This window comes from Miniopterus schreibersii (genome assembly GCF_964146895.1).
Source record: "Miniopterus schreibersii genome assembly, chromosome: 7".
Lineage (NCBI taxonomy): Eukaryota > Metazoa > Chordata > Mammalia > Chiroptera > Miniopteridae > Miniopterus > Miniopterus schreibersii.
In genome coordinates, this window is record NC_138108.1 from 4,963,147 (window position 1) to 4,990,417 (window position 27,271).

At 44.4% G+C, this 27,271-nt stretch overlaps 1 protein-coding gene across 7 annotated transcripts in view; it reads right to left on the minus strand.

Annotated features, from left to right (window-relative positions):
• Positions 1-27,271, minus strand: part of SP100 (SP100 nuclear antigen) — a 185,221-nt gene that overhangs the window by 1,500 nt on the left and 156,450 nt on the right. For 4 of the 7 annotated variants that reach the window (XM_081143137.1, XM_081143133.1, XM_081143139.1 and 1 more), the window contains 18 exons: positions 26,018-26,077; positions 25,102-25,155; positions 24,337-24,429; positions 23,497-23,550; positions 22,816-22,899; positions 18,551-18,667; positions 17,527-17,580; positions 14,348-14,392; positions 12,510-12,581; positions 9,193-9,240; positions 7,388-7,492; positions 5,581-5,723; positions 5,133-5,171; positions 4,110-4,151; positions 3,196-3,311; positions 1,137-1,254; positions 780-851; positions 246-389 (listed from right to left, as the gene is read on the minus strand). In XM_081143137.1, coding sequence (XP_080999263.1) covers positions 246-389; positions 780-851; positions 1,137-1,254; positions 3,196-3,311; positions 4,110-4,151; positions 5,133-5,171; positions 5,581-5,723; positions 7,388-7,492; positions 9,193-9,240; positions 12,510-12,581; positions 14,348-14,392; positions 17,527-17,580; positions 18,551-18,667; positions 22,816-22,899; positions 23,497-23,550; positions 24,337-24,429; positions 25,102-25,155; positions 26,018-26,077 — 1,460 coding nt within the window. Of the gene's footprint in view, positions 1-147; positions 390-779; positions 852-1,136; positions 1,255-3,195; positions 3,312-4,109; positions 4,152-5,132; positions 5,172-5,580; positions 5,724-7,387; positions 7,493-9,192; positions 9,241-12,509; positions 12,582-14,347; positions 14,393-17,526; positions 17,581-18,550; positions 18,668-22,815; positions 22,900-23,496; positions 23,551-24,336; positions 24,430-25,101; positions 25,156-26,017; positions 26,078-27,271 lie in introns of those variants that run through there. The other 3 variants (XM_081143135.1, XM_081143138.1, XM_081143134.1) reach the window with 2 other exon arrangements.

Genomic DNA, 27,271 nt, shown 5'->3' on the forward strand with positions numbered 1-27,271 from the left:
CTCTGGGAGAAAATCGGCTGTCGAGCAGTGAGCAGACTCTGAGGCCCTGGGGCAACGTTGGCAATAACCCTCTGGTTTATTATTTCCCCCTCGGCACAGCACAGGGCTTTTGGAATTCTTCCCAAATTTTTGCTGGTGTGGGCTTGCCGCACGATAAGGGAAGTTGTAACATTTACCTGATACGAGAAGATGAAAGGCAAAGGGACTCGATGGAAAGAAAAAGGGATTTAGGGAGAGCCACTTACCCTGTAAATTGCCCTGTGGTTCTGAAAGATGAGGCGCATGTCCTGCACAAACCCCTTCACTTGGGTGTACATCTTCCAAGTCAGCTTTATCCTGATTTTGTTTAACCACATACATTTCTTCAGGTCCTCAGCTGACTTTTCACTCTGTGGATGAAAGTGCCAAAGGGCAGGCTATTAGCGCGGTTCCAACTACTAGAAAGTAGTAGCCTCTCACTGCCATGGACTGGGTGTTTATGTCCCGCCCTCCAAACTCGTATGTTGAAATCCTAACCCCACAAAGCGATGGTGTTAGGAGGTGGGGCCTTTGGGAGATAATAAGGTCATGGGGGTGGAGTGCTTGTGAATGGGATTAGTGCCCTTTTTAAGGGGACCCCAGACAGCTTTCTCCCTGTTTCCACCTTGCAGCTTAGCTTAGCTGCTAAGGGCTGACTAAGACATCCATCAACAAGGCAATGAAAATGGCAACTTGTACCCACTGCATTCATATCACAAATTTGACAAATGTCAGTTTGGGGCTTTGTTGCTGTTACTTACATTATTCGGTTTTGAGGCAAAAAAGGGGCTTTCTGAACAGCAATAGACCTTCAAGAGGAGGAACTGACATTTCTGCAAAAGACAGAGGAGATCTTAAGTGAAAAGAAGCTCGGAGAGAATGAACTGTTACGCATGTTCAGACAGAATGCACAACTCCCAAACCTGTGGATTCGGAAACAACACGGAATGAATGTGGGTTTCCTTTGGAAACAAATTTTGGTGTTAAGTCATGTGATCAAAGCACAGCGAGGCACAGCAGCTTGCCTCTGGGCACCATTCCTCCAGCCCTTGCAAGACTGTGCATCTTCTCTCAACTGAGCAGAAAGGAGGAGGCTTCAGCTTCACATTGCAACTCACCAACCACTCCTCATGCAGCATCTTCCTCTTCAGGACCTCTGATTCCTGACATGGCCGACTTTCCGGGCACCTTTCCTGAATAGACTTTATCTGGCAGAAGATGCAACTCCATGGGTTCCTGAGAAGCAGGATAAAAAGTGAGCAAGGGCAGGTTCTCTGTAAAACAGCCACCATTCCTACAGCTGTTGAAGCCCTCTGTTCAAGAAGGACTATTGGTTTCCACCTTGAGGCCAACTTCTCTCTTGGATGCCCCTCCGCACTAGAGTCCCATTTGGGCTCAATTGCCAAAGACACCCTGATGAGTTAGGTGCCAAAGTCTGTTGAGTTAGATGCTTGATGGGTGATGGACTCTCATTCACCTCAAAACTTAGGGTTCCCATCTGAGCTACTACGAGTGTGGAAATGAGCCCTGTCTGCCACAGTCAAGTGTTGGAAATGAGCACCATAAGGACTGGAGTCTTGGGCCTTGACAGACCATCAGGCCATAGGAAAAGTCCATAGGAACCAGCTTTTGTTTCTCAACTTTGTTGAATAAGCGTAGAGCACAAGCCACAGGCATCCTTCCCTCTGGCGTTGCCATATCTGTACCTAGAATCTGTGCTGCAGAGAATTCTTGGGAAGGGAACCTACCAATAGAGTGTCAAATATTCTGTTTGTCCCTAGAGTCCTCTCTACTTGGCTCTCTGTCTTGGGAGGCTCTTCAGAATCAGGTGGATACAATGATTCATCTTACAGAGGACATTTAGCCTTTTTCCTGGGCCACCCCAGTCCTTTCTCAGAGGCTCATTACAAATTAAGATGTACAAATTGTCAGTTATAAAAATAGTCATGGAGATGTAAAAACAATTACAGAAACATTTGTGGCGATGCGCAGCTTAGGGGGAAATAGTCAATATCATTGTAATAACTATTTATGGTATCAGATGGGTATTAGACTTATTGGGGACACCAATAGGTAAATTATATAAATGTCTAATTACTATGTTGTACACTTGAAACTAATAATATAATGTTGCACGTTAATTGTAAATGGAAAAAAAAGGGGGCCCTTTGCCTGGCTGGTGTTGCTCAGTGGTTGAGCATTGACCCATGAACCAAGAGGTCACAGGTTGGTTTCCTGGTCAGGGCGTATGCCTGGGTTGTGGGCTCAATCGATCCCCTTTGGGGGGCATGCAGGAGGCAGTCGATCAATGTTTCTCTCTCATTGATGTTTCTCTCTCTCTGTCCTTCTTTCTTTTCTCTTGAAAAGAAATAAAAACATATTAAAAAAAAAAAAAAGAGGCCTATTCCAAAGTGCCTGTGGTACAGGGATGGGGAATATTTGTGGGTTCAACAAAAAGGTGGGTCTGCCTTCTGACTCTGCAGATTGCCTGACTACAGAGGTTTATGCTGAGTCCCTGAGGTGGCACCGCTGCCTGGGAGCTACCCGAGAGCAGCTGGGTTACGCCCGATTCCTCCCATTGTGCAGGGCAGCGCTCTGTCCTCCTGGGAGACACACATTCCTGGCAGACATGCTCCGCACGCAGCAGCACTCGGAGGTGCCTCGTCAATCTCCGTGCTAGCCTGCGTCCATCCCTTCTGACCAAGGAGACATTTCACAGCAAAGGAAACGCAGCCGTGGACTCACCCTCGGAATTCATGAGCCTTATCATGGACCCTGTTACCCAGGTCAGCTGATCTGACAAACTGCAGGGATGGCCTTCTGGGGACTCATCACAGCCCCAGGTTTACCAACTGTGTGATGTTCCCAAGGAAGGGGGTGTATGTCATCACCCCATCAAAGAGCGTGGGTTGGGGAACCAAGCAGGGGAGATGGTGGCCACACCTCTTTCTATTCCACCTAATAACCACTTGAGGAGTTTCCCCTCCCCACGAATCTACTGCTGCCAGCACGGTTAAACAGCTCCGGCTCATATTTCTGGATCCTGTTATTTAAGGGTCCTGCTCCCTCTGCATCAGGACACATAAAACCAGAGACAAACTTTGCAGGCTGAGTGTGCGTGGTGGGAAGAGCTGTACCGCAAGAGGGAAGGGCAAGAGGGGGCCGGGTCTCACTAACCTGTCGGGATCAATATGACGGATGTGGCATTTCTCATGAAAGGACCTTGGACAAGTATCGCAGCAGAACAGCTTTCCTCTTTTCCGGCACACCTCACATTCATTGAAGTTTTCCGGCTAGAAGGGGAGATAATGTAGACACCACTGGAATCAGTGAGACTCCGGAAGGTCAGAGGTCGACATGTTGGGACTCTAGAACACAGGCTTTGCTTGTACCAAGGTGACACTTGTAAATTTCTCTCCTCAGAATATTAAGGAACAACACTGAGCAGAGAGTTTAGAAGAAGACATTCTGGGTGCAGTGAAGTTCAGGAGGGAGTGGTTGTATTAGATCAGAAATGTGTTCCTTATGAAGACAGAGACTGGGCTAGCAACAAAAGGGATGAATTAAAGATAATCTGAGAAATCTATTATTCTGCGGGAAAAATCTGGCTCAGGAATACAGTCTTATCTGGTTGTCTATATTGTATCATCTAAGTTGACTCATCAAAGAATGATTTTCTGAGAATTTAATATGATGGAATAAACTCCTGAGATATCACTGCACCCCATTTTCTCAACCATAAGTTCCCCATGAGTTGAAGGGCCTGGGAAGGAATTCTGGACTACGGATTCTGTGTCTGGAGGTGCTCTGGGCCTGTGACAGTACCTCTGGGTTGGAAAGACCATGGGCACAGATGACCAGGAAAAGTCAGGGAAGACTGAGCTCTTCAGTTGTGGGAGCCTGGGGAAGATGCCCCATGACTCAGCTTGGCATGTAAGGTGTGGAGGAACCACCTCTGAATGGCCAGGGAGTATGGTAATGACAACCATTGGGTCCATGGATGATGCTTCAGGGAAAGGTGACAATGACATAGGTAACGTACTGAGGGAAAAGGCCTAGATTATTCTGGGGTTACAGGTGACAGTACTTACATATGGGTCAATAAACTCATCACTGTGAAACTCTGGTATTGTCTATAGAAAACAGAGAAAGATCTAGTGACGATATTGAACATGAGTTTTCATTAACCACACATTTGAGCAGACTTTTTATGCAAAGGATTCATGCAACAGCCCTCCCTTTGTTTCACATCTGCTTTTATGGGTCTATATATCTAACCAGAGAATAAAAATCATTACATTATGTGTCAGTGATGGTTTGGCTCAATGCAAATTCCATTCTCTGGCTCTTAGACCCAAGGTGGCTTTTGTGAAGCCAAGTAGGGAGGGACTCTGGCCCTGGTTTTCTCAGATGGAGTTGGAGCTGCAATGAGAGACTCAGGCGGAGGACTCATCACCCGCAGCCCCCACTGACCACAGGGCCCAAGAGTCCTGGATGCCATGCAAATGTTCCTGCAGGCATCATGGCTTCTGCAGCTCTCCCGGGAGGGATGCAGCCCTAAAGGTAAAATGGGTACAAGGTCCCAGTTCTGCACCTTCTTGAAGGTGAGCACCTCTACATTTTCTCCCAAATTTCAAGAGCTTGCATTGACCTTGGGCATCTGTGAAATGAGTTGGCCTCCTTCCAGTGTGGGACAATGACTGCCTCAGCTCTTATCTCCAGCCCGAAGCAGAGCAGACCTAGAGAAGCCACCCAGTGGACCCAGGGCATCACCTGAGAGGTGGCCCTACGACTGCCTCTCTGGTTGCCCTAGAGCCCTGCTCACCCCACGGGTTATTCTCCCACGTTAGACAATTAAGTTGAAACAATCATAGAAGGTCAGCTCTGTCTCATCTAGTTTAAAGGATTATTCTCACCTCTGTCTCTAATGTTTTAAGGCATAAGGGAGTCCTAGCCTCAGACACTGTCCTGTTCGAAAGCAGCAAGCGCAAAATCACCATATCATCAAGGTTTATTAGAATTAGCAAATTTAGGAACGACAGACTAAGGCCGCAGAAGAGGAAAATCAGCTACAGGCTAGATGCGACATGGGCAGAAAGTCACGTGACAATCACCTTTCTCCTGGTTCTCGGTGGGTCTGGGAGGTGTCCTTTCTGAAAGGGAAATGAGATGAATGCTACGAGGGCCTTTGTGTCCTCTTCGTACTTTTTCTATTGTTTTGAGCTTGGTATTTCCAGCTGCCTCCCAGATACGTTACTGTGCTACTTCTAACACTGGTCCCCAAAGCCTAAGACCGCCTCCCTGCCCCCGCCCCCCAATTTAAATTACTTCCCTGTCACCAAATTACCCAGCGGCGACTACTAGTGACAGAGCCCAGGCCACCGGTCACTGTTTACCTCCCGAGGGATAAGAGTGACCCGCGGAGAGGGTTAGGCCGCGGCAGGAGCCGGCCAGGAGCACGCCCGGGGGGGGGGGGGGGGGCTTGGTGACAGGTGCACGCGCCCTGGGCGGGGGCCGAGAAAGCTTGGAGCTGGCGAAGGCGACAGGCCGCCGGGAGGGTACCTGGATCAGGCACTTGAGGGGCCACCCCCCGCAGCGCACGCTCAGCCTCCAGTTCTTGGACCGCTCGTGGCTTCCTTCGACCTCAAACTCCTTGAGGGTGAGCTGCTTCCCGTCCTTGGTCCTTACGCATTTTGCCGAGATTCCTGTTGGTCCGGGCAAGGCAGGCTGAGCTCCCTTTGCTGCCAGGGGGTGCCCCCGACTGGGAAAACCCCAGGACTTGGTTCCCCCCCCCCCCCCCCCAGTTTGGGCTTCGAATCAGCAGCACAGAAGAGCTGAGTCGCCTCTCGGGGCCCCACGGCCGGCGGAGGGCGAGGGCGGGAGGGGGCTCCCTGCCCTGTGCACACGCTCCTTTCACCGGGCAACGAGAAGGGCAACAGTTATTACCAGCACTTACTTTTAGAAAGCATTTAACTATATTCAAAAGAGGAAAGAAAAAGAAAAAAAAGAATGGCTCTAAAACAAAGAAGACCAGGATTCTTGCCCTGCCCTTCCCTGAGACTCCGGATGGGGCCGGGCTGAATTTCAGAGGGGACACGTGAGGACACACAGGTGGCCACGTGGCAGCTGCTGCCACAGCCTCTCCTGCCTCGTCTTGTACAGTGTTGATCAGCCAGGTAATGGCAAGCAAATTATTTCTCATATTTTGGATTCATGGCTATTTTATGTGGAAAGTCATTACGGAAATGTCACACAGTAGGAAAAGTTAAATTACTCATATGCGGTATAGCTCCAGGGCACACATTTATACTTGTTGGTGTCGAAAGGACTCTTTTTTAGGAGGGGGACTCAATCACGGCAGCCAAACATTTGTGCTGTACTTTAACAATTACGATTTGCAAATTATTTTATATCTGTTATGCCGCTTTTTCTCATGAGGCGAGGCAAGTTTTATTGCAATTTCTATTTTGTAGAGCAGGAAGTTTAGGATGCGAGAGAATGACTTGGTCCAGATGAGACGGACTCTCAGTAGAGCTGAAGCTTGAAGCCAGGCCCCCTGATTCTAAGTCCTGCGCTCCCCCCAGTTGGCACAAGGCGGTACAGTGTTACAGGGAACCGGGCTGTGAACTTGTTGCTGGGTTTCTTAAATGTGTACATTCCCACCCTGATACTGAGGTGCTTGTTCTTGGGTTGGGTGCTGGGTGGGCATCATAGGGACCTTTTCCAAGGGGGCAAGGGGAGATGGCCTGGTAGGCTAATGTTTATGAATTTTAAAAGTGTGGAAATGCCATCTTTCCTCCAGCCTACCTGGGATGCTGTGCAGAAAAGACCTAACAGAGCAGACCTGAGACAGCTGTCTTTAGAAATATCTGCTTCCAAGGTTGGTCCTTGGCTAACATCTGAGAACCTGGGTTTTGGGAGGGGTCCCACCCGCTGAGCACCTGCTTTCCTTCTGGAATTTTGGCAGGTGTGAGGAAAAGTGTAGCTATGTGGCTAACTCCTGATAAAAACCCTGGACTCCCAAGCTCAGGGCAGCTTTCCTGATGGACATCTCACACCCGCTGTTACAGTTTGTTGCTGGAGAGTTAAGCGTGCCCTGTGCGACTCCACTGGGACAGGACTCTTGAAAGCGCACCTGGTTCCTTTGGACTTTGTCCCATGTGCCCTTTTCCTTTGCTGATTTTGCTTCGTATCAATTTAATAAATCGTAGCAATGAGTCTGACTAGATGTGAATCCCTTGAGTCCTCTTAGTGAATCCCCAAACCTGGGATGCTCTTGGAGACCCGACACAGGCGTCCGGCCCCTGAACAATATCAGATCCACATGGGCAGTCTCCAGTTGAAAAGTGTAGAAGACCAGGACACTCACCTTCTTTCATTTTCTCCTTGTACAACATCCCCTTCACCTGACCGCAGGTTACGGGAAGTATAGGAGGTTTAAAGTCCATATTTGTATCTCTGGGAATTCTTGGACCTGCAAGGAAGCATTATTATTTTTTCAGTCCATCTTCTACAACTGGGCCCTCTCTCTCCTCACCCACCTTGGGATACTTCTTTTATAAATTAAAATAATGTATTGGAGGGAGTTTCCCATGAGCCAGGTCTTTCTTTTATAGCAGGTTAGACACATAGAGGTGTCTTCCTCCAATCCTGTTCTCTGAAATCCTACGTAACATCCTCGTGTGAAGGACTGAATTCCAGAGCTTGCTGGCCACAGCAGCCTGTGGCACAATGATTTTTCTTCTGTTAGTGCAGAAGACTGATGGCCGTATTATTGCTTTGAGTATGTGGGTGGAGAAGACCCCTCAACTTTTAGTTTTCTCTCCCCATCTGAGGCCCCCCTGGGGAAAAGAGAGCAGGATGGCCATGGGGCACCCAGCAGGAGCAGTGTCTACCCCTGTCCTTGCTCTTTGCCTTGTTTCACTTCTCCCTCCTGCGAACTTTTTCTGCGGCTTTTACCCTGTGACTCCCAGGGTGAAGTGCTCTAGAAGAAACTGGGGATTGCCCGGGAAGGGGGCCTCTGTCCACCCTTGGGGTGGGGCACTGGCCTGGTTCTGCCGAGGCAGGTGTTGAAAATCTTAAAATGAACTTCAGTAGCAGCGGCACCTGCTCCTGTCCTTCCGACCAACATTGAGGGGGATCCATGAAAGACATACACTGAGGCTACTGTCTGGGATGGGGAGAGTGGGCTGCCCGTGGTCCTTTCAGAGTCAGTTCTATTAGAGCTGGGTAGGGCCTGGGAGGCCACTCAGTTGAGTTCATCTGTCACTCGCCCATTTACAGGGGGAAATTGAGGCAAAAAGAAGAAATGATAAGCAAAAATCACATAACCAAAGGAATTTTAGGAATTAGGACACACATCTTGTATTACCACCACCCAGGGTCCTGGTTGGTGGGCAACTGGTGGCTCTCAATGTGGTCAAGAGAAGGGTCAGCTAAATAGCATGCAAGTCACACACTTCACAGTGTTCTCCTCAAAAGTTATCAGTGCAGCAAAGGGAGTCCTGCACAGGCCCAAGGAGGCCTGAGCTCTCCCACAGACCAACTGATGAACATCAATAAAGTAGGTATTATCAGCATCCTGTCATATTGTTGAAACTGACCAAGGCCACTGACTACCCTAACCTCTGTTACCAGCTCTATAAACCAATTAAGAAATTGATTGGCCCAGCCAGGTGTGGCTCAGCGGTTCAGCATCGACCTGGGATCCAGGTGATCGGGGTTCAATTCCTGGTCGGGGCACATGCCCGGGTTGCGGGCTAGCCGATCAATAACTCTTTCATCATTGATGTTTCTATCTCTCTCTCTCCCTCTCTTTTCCTCTCTCTGAAATCAATAAAGATATATTAAAAAAAAAGAAAAAAAAAAGAAATTGATTGGTCACCCAACCGGCATGGCTCAGCGGTTGAGCATTGACCTGTGATCTAGGAGATGGCAGTTCGATTCCCGGTCAGGGCACATGCCCGGGTTGTGGGCTTGGTCCCCAGTCGGGGGCGTGCAGGAGGCAGCTGATCAATGACTCTCTCATCATTGATGTTTCTCTCTCTCTCTCCCTTCCTCTCTCTCTGAAATCAATAAAAATATTTTAAAAAATTCATTTGTCATTTAGAAAACAGTATAAAATAAAAATTTAGATGCTTAATTACTAAAAGTGTATTAATCACTTCTTTTTACCTCTTTTTCTGGATCTTTTCAAAGGCCCAGTATTGCCAGCTTTTATCCCTAAGGAGGAAAAAGTAACATAAATGTCTTTGTTTGTAAAATTGCAAACAGTGGTATTGTAGAAAAACACCATTCAAGTGAAAGCTCTTCAGGAGCCTGGCCAATACAGATACTTCAATACAGATATTAAATGCCTGGATCAGGACTTAGAAACTTTTTCTGTAAAGGGCCAGATAGTAACTACTTAAGGTCCATGACCTCTGCTGTGATTACTCACCTCTGCTGTTGTACTGTGAAAGCATTCAGAAGGTACTACATAAATAAAAAGAGGTGGCTATGGCTGTGTTCCAATAAAGCTTTATTTATAAAATAGTCAGTGGGCAGGATTTGCTCCATGGGCCACAGTTTGCTGAACCCAAGCCTATACTTAGTTACAAAGATGATGCTTAACTGAGGTTCACACTATATTTCTTTTACTATTATCTCCAAATTATTCCAAATAAATTTGAAACAGTGTTTTATGTATTTCCCAAGCAAGAGGGTGAGAAGTATAATGAAACTGGGCATCTGTTGAGTGATTATTATGTGTTAGGAGCCATCCTTAGACCTTGGCTCTATTAACTTACTTCATCCTTGGAACAAATCTATTAAATAGGAACTAAAACTATCTTCATTCAGTAGATGAGGAAATAAATGTGTACAGATAAAAATTAAAATTAAATAAGGTATTGGAGATGTCCTTTGTTAAAGACACAGATAAAAGGGAGTAGTACAAGGTCTCAAGGGTAGACCCCCTCGTGGACTCTACAGATCAGATAGCTGCCACAAACCTAAACTTGCAAGTACATTTTTATACCAAGAATGGTGGCGAAAATCAGCGAGAACTTCAAAACTAACTCAATGAAGGGGAACTTATAGAAACAGACGCCTGCATTCTAAAAGTTATAGGGGAAAAGATAACACAAAAGGTTGACAAAAAGATGTTTCATAAGATTGAAGTATACTCCTGACAATAACCAGAGTCTGTTCATCAGCAGCTACTAACGGCAAACATACATTCTCTTGCTCTTAGTGTCTCTGTTTAAATCCTCCTGGGTTTAGTGGAGGAGCTAGACTCCCCTTTCATTAAAATCTTCAGGTTTGCAGACCACTTCAGGGCAAACAAACAGAAGCTCAGTGTTCTCTAGCCCAGTTTTCGGCATGAAGAAATTTGGGCTGAACACCAAATCATATGTGTCAAAGTGCTGATGAGCTTTGCTTTACAATGGTTCCTGGTGTGTTGGCATGTTCCAGCACCTTGTTGTTACCTTACATCCATGAAGTAAGATGCCTGGAAAAGTAGGATTTAACTGTTCTTGGGTCTATCATCTTAACACAAAAAACCCCACATTAACCCTTATAAATAATAATGTGGTCAGAAAAATTAAAGTCAATTTAAAAATAATTGTCTTAATAGTTGGGGCTAATCATTATGGGCAAAAAAGTATATCAGGGTATTTAGGTGACTTTTTGATTTCCTCAGAGTGGTAGCAGAAGCATTAACATCCAAGAACAAGACAACAGGAGCCTAGTACCCATAAAGCAAGATGCTAGTCTAGTCCTGCTGCACAGAACATGGGAGGGGATGGTGAGGCTGGTTCTGCCTTCCCTACCATCAGGCCCCGAGAAGCTACATTTCTTTGGAGAGAACTGTCAGACACCTCTCCTTAATCCAAGAGAGAAGGTGTTAAAGGACCCACACAGAAGATGGACCTCTGTCCTTGGGGATGTCAAGGAAGGAGAGGCTCTTAGACTCATCCCTAAGAAATGTAAAGGTGAAGGTCATAGCTAGAGCATGGTGCAGTGGAGGAAAGGCTGAGCTGGGAGCCAGTAAGGGAATCAATAAAGAAACATGATTTCCATGGCCTGATGGGGCCCTGTTTGGATGGGACCAGAACTGGGTGTTCTTGAGAGATACTCTGCCCAAGAGAACCACCTTGAGTGATGAGGTAACTACAGCAAGGTGCAGACCTTCCAGAAGGACTGTCCAATGTCTGAATTCCTAAGCAAGTTGGCCACCATTCAACTACTGAGAGTTGGTAACATATATTGAGTCTGCTATGCTAGTAGAGAAGTAGAGAATTTCCAGCGAAACTTCCTCCCCCTTCCCCAGTTTTGTGCCCAGAAAAAGAATTTTAGACTGTAATTTGTCTATAATTTGACAAATCTGTCTGTAGATTTGGGCCGGGGGAAGCAGGATCATGATCAGGCAGCCCAACAGGAGGCAGTGCCTGTCTTATCTGCTTCCTCAGTCCCTCTTCACATCAGCTTTCTTCTGGCTGAAATGGAAGCTCAGTGGAGTTCTAGAGTCATCTGCAAATTGCACAGGGAGGAGGCTTTGAACTTTAGAGCCTCTGCATAGTGGGGGTGAGGTGGAGTAAATAACTGAGAATCTGACTCCATAGTAACTGATGTAGAAATCTTAAAATGAACTTCAGGATGATCGTATCCAAAGACACCTCTTGGGCTCCCTGCTCAGGATGCAGAAGCAGGAGCTGTCCATGGTGCAGTGGGGGATCCGCAGTATGTTGAAGCTGTATATGAAACCGGGATGAGCCTTGGAGGGCAGTCAGTCTATTTATTATTATTTATTATCTCATTTCATTTTATTTTACATATGAGTAACCTGGGGCAGAAAAAGAGAAGCAACAGACCCAGGTCCACACAATTACCTCAGGGTGGTGGGACATGAGGCAAGACAGCTACATTACTTGTGAGTTACAGTGTTTCATGGCTACAGTTGGCCCTTGACCATCTCGGGGATTAGGGGTGAAGACTTCCACCCAGTTGAAAATCTAGGTTTAAGTTTCGACTCTACAGCTGGCCCTTCACACAGGCAGATACAACCAATGGCAAATAGAAAAGAGTATTTTCCATCTGCAGTTGGGAATGAAAACATTTTCTTCAATCTGCATTTGGTTGAATCCCCAGATGTGAAACGTGAAAAAAATTCGTGTATAAATGGACAGGCACAGCTCAAACTTGTGTTGTTCATGGTTCAGCTGTATTTCCAGCCCAAAAGTTATCAGTTCAGTAGAGGCAGCCCTGCAGTGGCCCCCCTGGGCCCTGGGTTCTGGTTGTAGATTCATCACCAAGTTACTTGTTTGCAGCGTTATCATCTTTCAATCCCTGATGCATTTTGGAATTGACTAAATCTGATATATTTCTCAACAGTTAGTACAGTTACATCAAGCAACTAGGGAAATAGGTTTGTTACTAAAAGCAAAGAATAAAGCATGAGAATCGAGGTGTTTAGTTATTGAAAATGTATCCATCTTTTAAAACCTTACCTTTTGAATTGTTTCTTTTCCATGGGACTTTGTTATTCAGAGACTGGATTCTATGTCTGCCTCTGTTTCTCACTGAAAAAAACAACAAACAAACAAACAAACAAAGAAACAGATGCTGTGAAAAGTTGCATTGCATATAATAGTGCTTTCAAATAATTCCATTTTACTGTAACTTTTCAAAAGCCTAACACATAAAGAAAAATACATAACCCATAGCCTTATACTTACCAAGTCTTAGATGTTTGACCTGGGTTCATCTTAGATTTCTTTTTCTTTTAGCCTCACATTAATCTTAATTCATTTATACCCATATTAATTGAAAAAAAGAACTTAAGACGGAGTTTCATTTGTATCTCAAGGAACACTGAGAATAACAATAATAACAGCTAACATTTGATAAGTGCTTATTACATGGTAGACATAAATATAAGGCCCTTACATATACTAATCTTTTTATGGGAGTTTAATTACCCCCCCCCCCCCCCCCAGGAAGTAAAGTGGCTGTTCTTCAGTTCCCTGTTCAAAAACTATCAACACCACAGACTTTCTGTAGAAGCTGAGTAAGGTGTTCCCTCAACCCTCAAGGCAAATAAGAAGCCTTCGACCTCAAAGTAATTGATCTGAGATTCCAGGAATTTGAAGGAGGCAGAGAATTTTAAAAACTCAACCTGGAAAGTCTAGAGAGGATGAGTATGTTGGGAGCTAGCTACTTGCTCACTGACAGTAGAACCATAAAGAGGCATGATTCTCATGGGCCTCTCTGGGGAAGGGAGGAGCTCCATTAGTTCTTCTTAAGAGATGCTGCTTCTAGGAGAACCATTTAGATGAATGAGGTGTGAACCTCCTTAAAGCTGGGAGACTAAGAGGGAAGTGGTAAGCAGTCAGTGGAGTTCTTGCATTAGGAGAAATACATTTGAGAAATTCTCAAGAAAGAGGTCTCTTAAGAACCCTCAAATGTGGCTCATGCAGCCACCATATCTGGGAGACATAAAGAATGTCATAAGAGGACCATTTCTGCTCCTTACCACTTCCTTCTCTCCTTCCTCCCTAAACTTGACTTAGCTAAAAGCAATAGATACTGATTGCAATTAGAGAAGAAATGTGGATGAGAGAAGAGGTTCACCCCATCCAGCTTCCTCACTACATATTTTCCAGTTTTAACATATCGGCTCAGGCTTTTTAATGCCAAATGAGAATATATCACTGCTGCTGAAAGACACTGGCACAGCTCTGGGGCTTATCTAAGACTTCAGCCTGAGGCAGGAAAAATTATTTGAGAGAATATGTTTTAAAAGGAAGCAGGAGAAAAAGCAAATGTGGCTTGTATTTAGACTACCAATTCCAACTGTTTTACTAAAGCAGGTAAGATAAAGAGGTTTCACAAAAACTCAGAGGAAAAAAATCTTAGACCTGGGTAAGTATAACCTGGGAAGTAACTAAGATGATAAAGATAAGCATGGAGATAAAATGATAGAGATGCTAGAAATATATGCATATATTTATTTGCATTATATTTGAATGTTTATATTCATACTATTTACACACACACACACACACACACACACACACACACACACACAAATCAAGGTGACAGAAATACTCAGGTGAATGGGTAGGTTCTTCCTACCACATCTGGAGTGTTTGATGAAAGAGAAACAAATTATGTGATTTAAGCCATGGGGGTCTCTTTGTTACAACAAAGATTCAGGCTGTACGCTAAATAATCCATTAGTTATGAAGCCCATAGGAGATTTCGGGGCTGTGGCAAAGACAGGGTCTGGCAGGAAGACCAGGTCTGCGATAAGCTCACAGGTGTGAATCCTCGCATTTGTTCTTACCTCTTTGGAGACTATTTATTTTATTGATGTGTCGTACCTTTTCTCCTTGAAACAGAAAAGAAAATAATCACTTAGAATTATAAACAGAGATTTACAAGCTTTATATATGTCAGTAACCTTCAAGTGTTTTATTTTTGCCTTCATTCAACTTTTGTGCTGTCTTGGTTGTCATCACACTGAAAACAATAATAGCAACAAAAACAACCTATCTGTACACAGCACCAGTCATTTACAGTATGCTTTTACATAGTCACATGTGGTTCTCTCATTCATGATAAAGAAAATGTAAAAAGCACCTGAAATCAGGCAGAAGCTTACAGCAAATTAGGGGGAGTGTCAAGGAGATCAAGGAACCATTGATCTCAGACATCACCAGCAAAGTGTAATTCAGAGACTTGCCTTGAAAGCTAGCAGAGGTTGATTCATGAGGTTTAAGAAAAGAATCCATCTCCATAACATACAAGTGCAAGGTGGAGTAGCAAGTGCTGATGTAGAAGCTGTAGGAAGTTATCCAGAAGATCTAGCTAAGATCTAGTTTAATAATTAATAAGACACTAAACAGCAGATTTTCAATGTAGAAAAAACAGCCCTATATTGAAAGAAGATTCCATGTAGGACTTCCATAGCTAGAAAAGAGAAGTAGTGCCTGGCTTCAAAGCTTCAAAGGATAGGCTGACTCTCCTGCGAGGGACTAATGCAGCTGTGACTTTAAGCTGAAGCCAGTGCTCATTTACCATCCTGAAAATAGCAAGGCCCTTAAGAATTATGCTAAATATACTCTGCCTGTGCTCTCTAAATGCAACAACATAGCCCGGATGGTAGCACATCTGTTTAAAACACGGTTTACTGAATACTCTAAGCCCACTGTTGAGGCCTAGTGCTCAGAAAACAAAGACTCCTTTTAAAGGTTTAAATGAGAAATAAAATGAGTGTGTCCTGGTCTACTATTCCCAAAAGCAGATGTTGAGATAAGAGTTTGTGTTTAATAAATTTATTTTGAAACTACCTCAAGGATTAAACTTTTCACAAACCGATAGAATTAATATATTCATTTAAATTACTCATCCAACACATTCTTGGATGCATCAATATGCAAAAGTTTAACTATTTCTGATGCAGAGTTTCTGTTATTGGCCACACAGCATCAGGAAGGAATTTCTGGGATGTTAGTACCTTTCACCTGGGGTGAGGACAGCTGGAGGAGAAAAGTACCCTAAGCAGGAAGGGTACAACTCTAACCCGGTAAAATGAGTTCTTCTCTGTTGCATCATGGTGGAAAATACAGAGGTTCCTACCTTGCATTTAGCCCCTGTGGTTGCTAGATTGTGAGGCTGTATCAATAAGTATCTGTGCCACTGGGAACCGTGTTGTGACCATACCCAGGGCTATGTTAAAAATGGATCCTTGACTCTTTGCCTCTGGGTAGAACTTAAAGCTTGGAAAAAAAAAAAGAAAACTTGAAAAAAAAAAGAAAACTCTGGGTTCACCACCTTATTCTGCGGAAGTTGGGGTCACTGTGAGTTGTCCTGCCATGTCCTATAAACTGAGCTATGGGGACTTTGTTTGCATAAGTTGACAGGATTCTACTCAGTCTTTAGCTTGAGTGAGAGCTTGGCCAAAATCTTTCATAATCTTGACCTTTATGCTGAAGCCTTCCACACCCCCATTTGGGGGGTACAACCCCTTTCCCCACAAATCTTGTTTTTCCTTTCATTTTGCCAAATTTCCTGTGCTACTCTGGTAATGATTGACAATTGTGAAGTCTGTTTGTATATCTTCACCCAAAACGTGTACACTGAAGGAAGACTGAGTTTTAGCAGTCATTAGTATAAATGTGGTTTGACTTACAAGGAAAGAAGTTGTGGAAGGCTTGGGAGTATGAAATGTAGCAGTAAGAGCAGTAAGAAAGGGAGTGTGATGAAGCCTACAAGGATGAGGTCTGGTAGACAGAAAGCATAAAAAGAAGAGTCATTGGCCCAGGCCAATGTGGCTCAGTGGTTAGAGCATCAGCCCGGAAGCGTCACGGGTTCCATTCTTGGTCCAGGGCACGTACCTGGGTTGTGGGTTCGCTCCCTGTTCCTGGTTGGGGCTCGTGTGGGAGGCAAGCAGTCGATGTGGCTCTCCTCTCACATCAATGTTTTTCTCTCTCTTTCTCTCTCTCCCTCCCTCCCTCCCTCCCTCTCTTTCTTTCACTCTCTCTGAAATAGGAATGGAAAAAAATGTCCTCAGCTGAGGATTAACAACAAAAACTCATCAGTATTTGAAGATAAAAGGAAAAAAATGTGGAAAATATTTTAGTGAAGGTGGGAATAATGATTATCCTATAAGTAGTAATGCTTACAAAATATTATATAAGATGTAGTCTTTAAAAACAAGATATAATAAGCATCCTCACCCAAATACTGAAAAAAATCTTTCACACTATGTATTTAGGTGAAGAGTAGGAAAGAAATCTGAAAATAAAAAGATACGAGATCTCAAGCTGATTCCAATTTAAGCAACAAGGCGGGAGGCTATAGTAAAAATATCTGTATACATCCTATATTACTGTTTTAGGTAAAATCCTTTCCAGGCCCTTCTCTATTTCTACCAACAAAACAGAACTCTATGGGCCTGTGTTTCTTATAAGGTTAACTGATGAAATTCCAGAGACCAGGTTTAAAAAATGTAAGTGTTCACAACAGGAAGCACTGCCATTCTATGACAGAGAATTCTATGAAGAAGTAAAACAAATGACCAAACCAAATGAAAAAATGTTCAGCCACACTACAAATGAAAACAGTGCATGTTAAAACACCCTTAAACAAGATTTTTTATAGCTCTTAAAAATGTTAAATGTTTTTATTGTCTAGGTGTGGCACGTTAATTTTAAAAAGCAAGAAAAGAAAAAGTATGCATAGAATTAACCTATTTAGATAAATAAAACTATATTCCAAAATGTACTAATACATGATAGAAAAATTCTGGAAAGACATACACCAATGTTTATAAACCACATATGCTTCAAAATCAGAAAAAAAAACCAACATGAAGATATGAGCATTTTGAAAAAAATATAGTTACTTTAAAAGGCTTCCCCCCCCCCATGAAAGGTATAGAAAATAATGATGATAAACATTAGCGTTAAAAAATAGTTAATTTTTAACATAAAAATCAAGAAAGTTCTTATCGACTCTTACTTCTTTTTCCACTGTGTTTTTCCACAGTAGATCTGCTTCCAGTGTCCGTGGCACCTAGAAAGTAACAGGTGATGGTCAGAGAACTGTAATTTATAAATAAAACTTACAAATCTAAAAAAAATTCCAAATCCTATGACAATTCACATTGTGGAAGGCTTGAGTTTATAACGATGTCTGAGTATCTAAATAAATCAAACATACAAACTGATATCTAAAGTCTTGATTTCTCTGAGGCTTTGAAAAAACGCTTCATTACTTATACGCATCAGTTTCTTCATTTATTAAATGGGAGGTAGCAAAAGTTACTCTGTTCAGGCTTTAGATTTCTTAATGAAGATTAAATATAATCTTATTTGCAAAAGTTGATGAGAAATCACTGTATAAAAATGCTGGAGGGCAGCCTTCAAAACTATATGTTGAGTTTAAGAATAGTTATCTGAGGTCTTTTTCCTGACAAGTAGCAGGACCATTTATTTATTTGTCTTTTGAGGACTTTTCAAGGTTGTGACAAAGAGACACTATTATCTATCAACAGAAGAACACTTGGATTTCTTTGCTCCATGCACAAGGGTGGAAATAACTATATAAATCCAACACTTTGGTATTGATACACTAATATAGTACACAAAGTACTGTTTTTTTTTAATCAGTGTATTTCTACTATATCATCCACGTAAAATCAACAGGGCTCATTCTGTTAAACACGACTGTGGTCATGATCTGCTTCTCTGCTATTCCCAAAAGGGTCAAGTCATGCAAATGTAGAGAGCAAGATTGAGACGTGGACTCGACCCTTCCTCATCAGAGTGTCCTCAGAGTCCAGTGCGGCAGGAGAGAGGAACACTGATTTCAGACCCCCGACATCCTGCGGCCCCAGTCCTGACTCTCACCTTCACAACTGACCTGCTCCCTGCTGGTGAGCTGCCTCATGTTGTCCTTGAACCCTGATCACCTGCCTCTGACATACCAAGGTCTGTGGTATCTGCTGAATCACCTCCCCCCCAAGACCCTTGGGTGGCCTTACCCATCGTGTCAGATGCTTGGCTACTTTCAGTCCCCGCCTCTTGGCCTCTTGGAACATCGTTTGATGAACACATGACACAGGAACACTTCTTACTTCCAAGTCCTTGGATCTCTGCTCCTATGTTATGGTTTGTAAAATATTTTAATTTGCAATTTGAATTTGTGCCTCCTGCCCTCCAACCATCCTTTTTTCCCCCCTAAATCAAAGGATATTTCTACCTGGAAATCTCTTTGACTATTGCTGATCCTCATTGTCTCTGTCCTTTCCTTTCAATCTGTTTTCCCCCTCTATTTTCTTTTTCTCTTGGCCCCATATTTGCATCTTTGGTTTTCTATTTTCTCTTTAGATTTTTCTCCCATCCATTCCTTAATCACATTTTTTACAAATTTTTGTATATATTTTTAGGTGATGTTATTCTTTTTCAGGAATACTGTTACATTTATACATCTACACATATGTATATATAGTTAAATTATTAAAATAATTTTTGTAAGCATTTCATATAAATACTCTAATAAATTAACTTTTGCCAGACAAATTTCCAAATGTTGGAGTAGAGAGTGAACAGTTCTTTCCATTCGCTCAACCCATTTGTTAGGCTTTCTCACGTGCCAGGTGCTGAGATGGGCACTGATAACAACAAGGGCATAAGACTACGGAAGCGTCAGTCTTGTCAACCTCATGGGCAACCATGACACTGGCACATAAAGAAGTGAATATACTGAAAGTTGAAGAGTGTGAGAGCACATCGCCGCACAGAGTGCTCTGGAGGGTGGGGCGTAAGGCAGGAAGAACTTGGTCTGAGATGAGGGACCCCTCCCAGAGGATGTGTCGTGGAAGCAGGAGTTAGCCAGATTATGGAAGGACGGGACCAAGACCGTAGCCCCAAGCGGATGGAAAGCTTGCGCAAAGGTCTACATTCAGAAAATGCAAGCAACCAAGAGGAGTTAGTACGTCTGAACCCGGAGCAGGAAAGTTAGTGGCAACGATGACAATGAAGAGGAAGGAGCCTTGGCCTAGGTAGCTTTGGGGGCCACACGAAGGAGAATGAACTTAACCCTAAAGGAAAGGAAAGGACAGTGGATTTTATGAGGGATAGCAGCATGGACATATTTGCATTTTTTTTTTTTTTAATCCTCACTTGAGGATATTTTTTCCATTGCTTTTCAGAGAGAGTGGAAGGGAGAGAGAAACATGAACATGACAGAGGCACATCGATTGGGTGCCTCCCGCACACGCCCTGACCCGGGCAGGCGACCGAGCCTGCGACTGAGGTACGTGCCCTTGGCCAGGTTGAAGCCGGGACCCTTCTGTCCGCAGGCCGACGCTCTAACCACTGAGCAGCCGGCCAGGGCCATATTTGCATTTTTGAAAGACCGGTTCAGCTAAATCGCTTAGAATACATTTGGTGGGAACACAATTAGAAGCAGAGGGACAAGCAGGAGCCTGCTGCTCTAGTTCCAGTGAGAAGTGACAGAGGCCTTGGTGAGGGTGATAGCACCGGGGAGGCGGGTGCATGGACAGGCCGGGGGCATTTTAAAGGAAGAATCGATAGAGTCAGGTAACCGGGGGCTACGCTGATTAAGGAGATGACTGTCGGCGGTGACTGAGAATACGGACTTGAAAGGATGGGTCAACTGACAGCGAGTTTTAGAGCTGAGAGGCGCTGGGAACAGATGCTGGTTTTAGGGAAAACGTGATGTGCCCAGTTTTGGAAGGTTGAGTGTCAAATCGAAAGACATCTAAGTGGAGACGGCTCAGGCCTTCAGGACCCTGCCCACAGGTCTTCCTGACAGTCGGATGGGTGAGTTGAGAAGTTAAGAAGACAGGGCTGGGCGGCAGATGTATGTTTGGGAGCCATTCGTTTGCGGGTGGTGACTGAAGCCGTAAGAGTGGGTGAAATGCCTGGTGACGTCTCTAGTAATCTGGGCGAGTACAGAGGCCGCTTTGACACCTGGGGACACCTTACCCTGAAACCCACTGCTGGTGTGAGCCACCCCTTGTGCAGACACGGCTTTCGTCTCACGTCATCTCAGACCCCCGTTTCCCACCTGGCCCTCCTCTCCCTTTCCCACCACCCCTTCTCTCTGCCAAGTTTCCCTCCTATTTTCCTCGTCTGCGCAGTTCCTTCTGCGCCTCAGACCGCCCTGTACGCATCTCACTCCCGCCTCTTTTCTCGGGCTTCTCCCTCCGGATCTGGTTTTATTACTGGAGTGGTCCTCTTCCCGCTGCCACCTCCCTTCTGTTTTCCTTTGTTTCTTTGCTTCCTCCCCTCAATCTTATCTTGTTTTTTTTGGCGGTTTTTACAACGGCAATCTTTATCTTTACATTTTCATCTCCGTTCCGCTTAGTCTTAGAGATTCCTGCTTTCACCGTCGCCCCGGGCCTGCTCTCCGCCAGGGACCTCACTGCTGGCCGCTGCTTCTTCCGCCAGCTCCCTCCGAGCTCTCTACATGGCAAGTCTGTCCGTCAGTCACGGGCTTTGTCACCGTATTTCTGGTAAGCTCCCGAGATGTACCTGGAAAGTCTTCCCTCTTCCCCCACAAAGCCCCCGTCTGGTGACAGTTGGGTTCCATGCCCACTTAGAAACGCCTGAAACTCAGACACCTTTCGTTTGCCGACCCCAGCCTGCCTCTCCCACCCTTTCCCTCACATTATCCGCTCAGTGCCCCCTCCACCCAGGAGCCCTGCTCTCCCTTCTCTGCGGCCCCTCCGACCCAGCGGGCGGGGGGGCCTAGGCCGGGCCAGGGCCGCCTGCGGACGAGCGCGTGTTCATTTGCACGCGCGTGTGCGCAACGTTTGGGGGAGAGGCGGGGGGAAAAGAGGGAAGAGCTTTTCCTCTGTGCAGAAGGGAATCAAAGATAACTGACAAGCAGTGTCACAACTGGCTTCTCCGCCACACTCTAAGGCTGGCATCTCTTCTGACTCGCTTCCTCTAGTCATTTGAAGAGCTTTGAATCCACGGGACACTGAAGGGAAGTAAGAAAATGACACACAGTACATGGTGACCAGGAACGCGCTTCAATGCGGTCGCGCTGAAGTAGGTTCCCAGCTCAGGTGAACGAGGGGCACACCTGCGCCTCACACACAGCAGGTGACTGTCCCTTTGTTTCTAATCTAGCTGTACCCCCGCTCTCTCACTTCTCTGTTTTAAGCTCATTGGTCTGCCTTACACGATTCTATCTCCATCGCGGAGATTCTGTGAGCTCCTCTCCTCTGTCTTCAGTTTCTGTTTCTCTCTTTTTAAATCAATGATGCTGTTAGTCTCTGTTTATTTTTATTTCTCTGTCCATTTTTTTTTAGCTTTTATTATTCTAGGTGTTTTGTATGCCATATAGCTGGCTCTATTCCTACCTCTTGGTTTCTTTATGATTTTCATATTTCCTTCTCCATCAATATATATGTATATATTAATATATTAATATCCACACCAATATAGGTGTTTATACATCTACCAATGTATCACGTGTCTATATATATATATATATATATACACACATATATATATATGTTTATTGTTATTGTTAAATAAGTTGTCTTTTATCAGGCACTGATATATTCCCCTATGAGTATGACAGGCCCCTTGCGCCTCCTCTTTGGCCTTTGGTCATCTGACACAGCTCTTATCTTCCTGCCTACAACCTTCCTTCCTACATACAACACTCACCCTTTGTGACCCTTATAAATTTGTACATCAATTTCCTCACCCCAAAACAGAGATAGCAAGAATTACCCTGCCTAAGTCTTAAGGATTTTGTGATGACAAAGTAAAGCCTTATTTGCCAAAGTACTTTAAAATAGCATGATATAATCCAGTTACAATGTAATGGAAATCTGTCAAAAACTATACTAACGTTTGAGAGTGGTTGATCTGAAGCTTTTATTTCTGTCTATAATTACATAGCGGGACCAGTTCTCTTTTACCATTACAAGCGACATGAATGTGGACCAATATAAATCTAAGATCTCTGTTAGTGGGCGCCACAGCAGGTATTTAAAAAAATATTATCATTTTGCTATTTATTTCTTCTAAAAGAGCAATGGGTAATTATATACATTTAGTCAATAGGGCTCATCCTGTTAAACATGAGTTTATAATAATTTCCTGCCTCCTTCCATTTTCTAAAGTGCTGAAAGGAGTTCCCAGGATTAACTGGGTATAAGGTCTTCAAGGTGCTCAGAATAAAATGCATCTGGAAACAGTAGCTTTTAATTCAGATTCCTGACATTCGCAGGCCAAGGCTCGGCATCTTAATCTTCTTTACCTGACCCATTTCTTAGGGCTGAACTAGACGTTTCCTGAGGCTCTTCTCCGTTACTCGATTCTGACGAGTCACCAATGACTAGCCCTGTGGAAAGAAGTAAAATTCAGTAACAGCCTCAGTCTGCGTCCTAGGAGCCAATCCAGCACGGACTCTCCAAAAGGAAAATTGGAAAAAGGAAGCTCGTGTAGGAGGGGTAGGGACGCTCCTACTGCCAGGCCACCCGGTGGCTCCATCTGACCCTTTGGTCAAGGTTGCTCCAGGAACCATCCCCAAGGACAGGGGACAACTATGCCATGGAAAGCACTCCCTTCTGTCACCATTTCTTACACTTCTTAACCTTCCCCTTGTCTCTGTTTCTTATGCAGGGACACCATGGAAGCAACATTTTCTAGAAGTGGGAGCCCCCATCAGCTGGGTCCTCAATGATCGTGTGCAACAGAGCAGCCCTCCACCCCTGAACCACTTTATCCTTTGTTTGAGTGGAGAGTAAACTTGCATTGCTCTTGTGCCATTGACCTTTTATACCAATTAGCCCAGCTCATCCAATACAAAATATATCATGCGTATCATTTAAAATCCCAACAAATTCCTTTTTTTAAATTTAAAAGATATAACCAAAAAAATGACTGAAGCTTTTATAGCAAAAAAAGCTGTTACATCAAGAGTTTTAATTGTTCTTACGTAGTTTCACATTTCTCATCTTCAAAGTAGGTTGTTTTCCAATATCTGAAGAACCTAGGATATAAAGGAAAACACAACTAGTAATCTATAATGAAAAGAGTTAGATCTTATGACTCCTCACATTGTAGAAGGATTTGGAACATAAAGACGTGATGATGATCATTTCTGTCTCTTCCCATCTGCAGGAAAGAGATCTCTACCAAATGAGGCAAAGGCCCACAACCTTTTAGCCCATGTGCAAAATCAAAGACGTTTTGAAAACCAGTATTTTTTCATAGGTTTGCAGCTAACTAATTTGGCAGTGAATCTGGACTTAGCTGCCATGAGTCTATGTAAACTCTCTTTATCACACGTGTGATTTCCCCTCATTGTGAAGCTATTTCAAAGTATCACTATATAGGCCAATGTCATATTGGGGTCATCTGACAAAAGTTATAAATTCCCATTGATGGTAATAACCAGAAGCTGCTTCTTCCGTCAATAATTAGAGAGTATGACCAGAGTCTATTGAGGTTTGAAAAGGTTTGTGACAAAACTGACCAACAGCTTTCTGTCCCAGTTTCTCTGCTCTGTGCAGAGCAGGTGGTGAGTAGGGGACATCACTATGTGGTTCACCGCACTGGAGGGCAGGGCGTCCGCGAACACGGAGTAAGACCCACTGCCGGCCAACTAGAGCCATCCTGTTCAGCCTGAATGATAACGTTTCCTTTCTTTGCAGTGTTGCAAGTGGCCGCATGAGATCAAGGCAGGAATGGGCTCCCGGCCATGGCGTGTGCTCAGGGAGGCAGGAGCTCTGAGCTCAGACTCCTGATGTCCTGGAGCCCAGCGATGGCACCTCACCCTGCTCATCAGGACCACGTCTCACTGTACAGCTCCCGGCCCTGGGGGGCGCCTCGTCCGCACTGGACTCGGAAGACCCTTCACGACTTCTCCCTGCAGAAGGAGCAGATGGCCCTTGGAGAGCTCCGTGTGTGAAAAGGAACCCAGAGAGGAGAGTGGGGAAGCTCTGAAAGCCCAGGGCTAGAACGTGCCTCCCTCAGACCTCCTTCAGCTGCCTTGCCTTGTCACATGACCCGAAGGCCAGCCTTTTATCCCTCCTGTCCCCTGAGCCTGGGGCTGAGATATTTCACCCCCGGCACCTCGGCTTCCTCTTGGCCCAGTTTTCTTATCCCAGATTCTCTTTCTCCTTTTACTTGTCCCTTTATGGATCTGTTCTTGTTTTTGGATCTGTATTTGCTTTTATATCTATCTCTGCTCCCCTCCCAGGGCTGTCTTGGAAATGTGGTATTGAAGAAGGCAGATCTCCCTGCCACTTGGCTGCTTCCCAGAATGACTGGGAAACAGAGCCCCTCCCTCCGGCATCTAATACGTCCAGGAATGTTTACTTGAGAAAAAATTCCAATTCTATTGTGTTTGAGTCTCTGACTTCTTTGTGTGTATATGTTACAACCACTAGCCTAACTCATAGAAAAGTCAAAATCCAAACAGGCTAAAATGAAAGCAAATTTATATTTTACTTTGAAGGACATAAAAAAAAGTTAGAATGAATATTTTGTAGAAAACCCTGTCCATTTATAACTATGAAGAAATCTTATTTACTCTTACCAGTTTTCCAAAGTCTTTTCCTGCAAGGAGGTGATTCTCTCAAATCCATGGCCTCTGTAAAGTAGGAGGGAAGAGAGAGCTATTCATACACAAAGGCCTTACAGATTCTATGAGCAGTCATGTGGCCAGGCGATAGGGTTTGCGATCGTGCTGATGTTGAGATGATCAGTTTCCTCTCTTTCAGTAGAACCCAGTTCCGGTGCCCAGGGTCATAATGCTGGGCTCCTGCCTGGATCTCCCTTCTACTCTCCACATGAATTTGTAACCGACTCTTAAACTTGACCACCTCCAGGGTCCTCCACTATAATGCTGGGGTAGCCTAGTTACTCCATCTCCCTGTTAAGGTTTTTGTGAAACAAAATGAACATTTATTCACAAAAGCCCTGTGCAAAATCACAATGTAAGCCCATGATTTAATTATCGTTTGGGTTTGAGAGTAGTTGGGCTGAAGCTATTTCTTAGTCAATAATTAAATAGCAGCACAAATTATTCTTTCAAGACTTTCTAAGTTGGGGACTAATGACAATATTGTCAACGAATACAGAAATACTGTGCTAACTGTGCTCTGTAGAATATAAAGCATGTTGGTAGAGACTAAGTATATTATTTAAATTCTGTAGCATTAATAGATATGATCTTGTATAGTAAAAAAGACTGTCATTTACTAGTGTATTATTGCTACATTTTCAATATAGCAGTTGACTGGGCTCATCCAGTTAAACAACCATTTATAAGGCCTTTTCGCTCTCTTTCATATTCCAATAGGGTCAAAGAAGTTAAATGCGGAAAATGGTGTCCTAGAAGTAGCAGAATCACTGCATGTAGAGAAAGTCAGAATAAGACACATCAGGAAACGGGGCTCTGGGTTTAGACTCTGCGTGTTTCTTGTCTAGGAATGCAATCCCAATAGTCTTACGTGATGCAGTCTTGGGGGCTGAGTAGGTGACTTCTCGGATCTCTCCCCTCTTGTTTGATTCTAAGGAGTAAAGATTATTGATCAGTGCAAAAAGGAATAGGAGTTATTAGGCGTCCCACTGCGACCAAGGAACCGAATCAGCAGAAATTTCCTAATACAACTTGGAAAATCTTGAAAACCCATGTATACCATGGCCTGCACATGGGCCACCTGGTCTGTCGTTCTAAGTCACCTGCCTTGTAGGTTAGTGATGCTCTATTCCCTGTCCCAAGAGCAGAGACAAGTCCCTGGCAAGGGGCCCCTCCACTCTGTTGGAACATTGCCTTCCTGCACTTCTCTCTCTTCCACCTCTTACCCCTTCTGTAGTCACATCACCCTTCCTTCATCTGCTGTTTCTTTGTGGGGAGACCTTGGACATCTGTGTCGAAGGCAGAGAGCCTCCTGTGCACCCCGGCGCACCTGGAACTGTTTACAACGCTGGGAAATTACCTTCTCTTGTGTCTGAGACATAGGCCTGTATGGGGACCACCTTTAGAGCAGTTTGCCTACACTAACACGTAAGTTAGAACACGCATTCCCTGAACACTGAAGTAAATTTATGTTTTACTTTGATAGGTCTAGTGAGCAACTGAATGAATATTTTATTTGAAATACTGATCTTTTGTAGCATCAAGACCAGGTAACATTTTTATTTGTTCTCGGGCTTTTCCTAGTGTATTTTCCGAAAGAGGCCTCTTTCCAGTGTCCTTTGAGAAAGGAGGAAAGGAAAGCCCATGAGCAGTCTGTGCACTAAAGTGCTGCAGAGTTTATGACCGCTCATGCTGCCCATAGGATTAGGGAAACAGCATTTTGATAACCATTTCAACCTCCAGTTTTACAGAGGAAATAGCACAGAGTCCAGGCCAGTAGCCGTGCCTTTCCCTGTATCTCCACGAGCCTTTTCGGGAGACTCTGAAACGTTTACGTGGCTGTTTCCTCACCTAGAAACAGGGCCAATGATGTCCGTCCTGCTTACTCCTCAGGGCTGTTGTCAAGGAAACAGTAAGACACTATTTGCAAAGGTCCTTTGAAAAGTCACTCTATGTGTCACAACTTGCTGAAGAACTCTGTCCAAAACAACACTTTGGGTTTCAAAATACCTTCTCCATTTCTGCTGACACTAGAGAGCTGGAGGAATGGACCCTTGACACTATTCAAAGTTTGTGATTAGGTGGGGACATGACCTTCCAATCAAGAGATATTAGGTATCTGTTC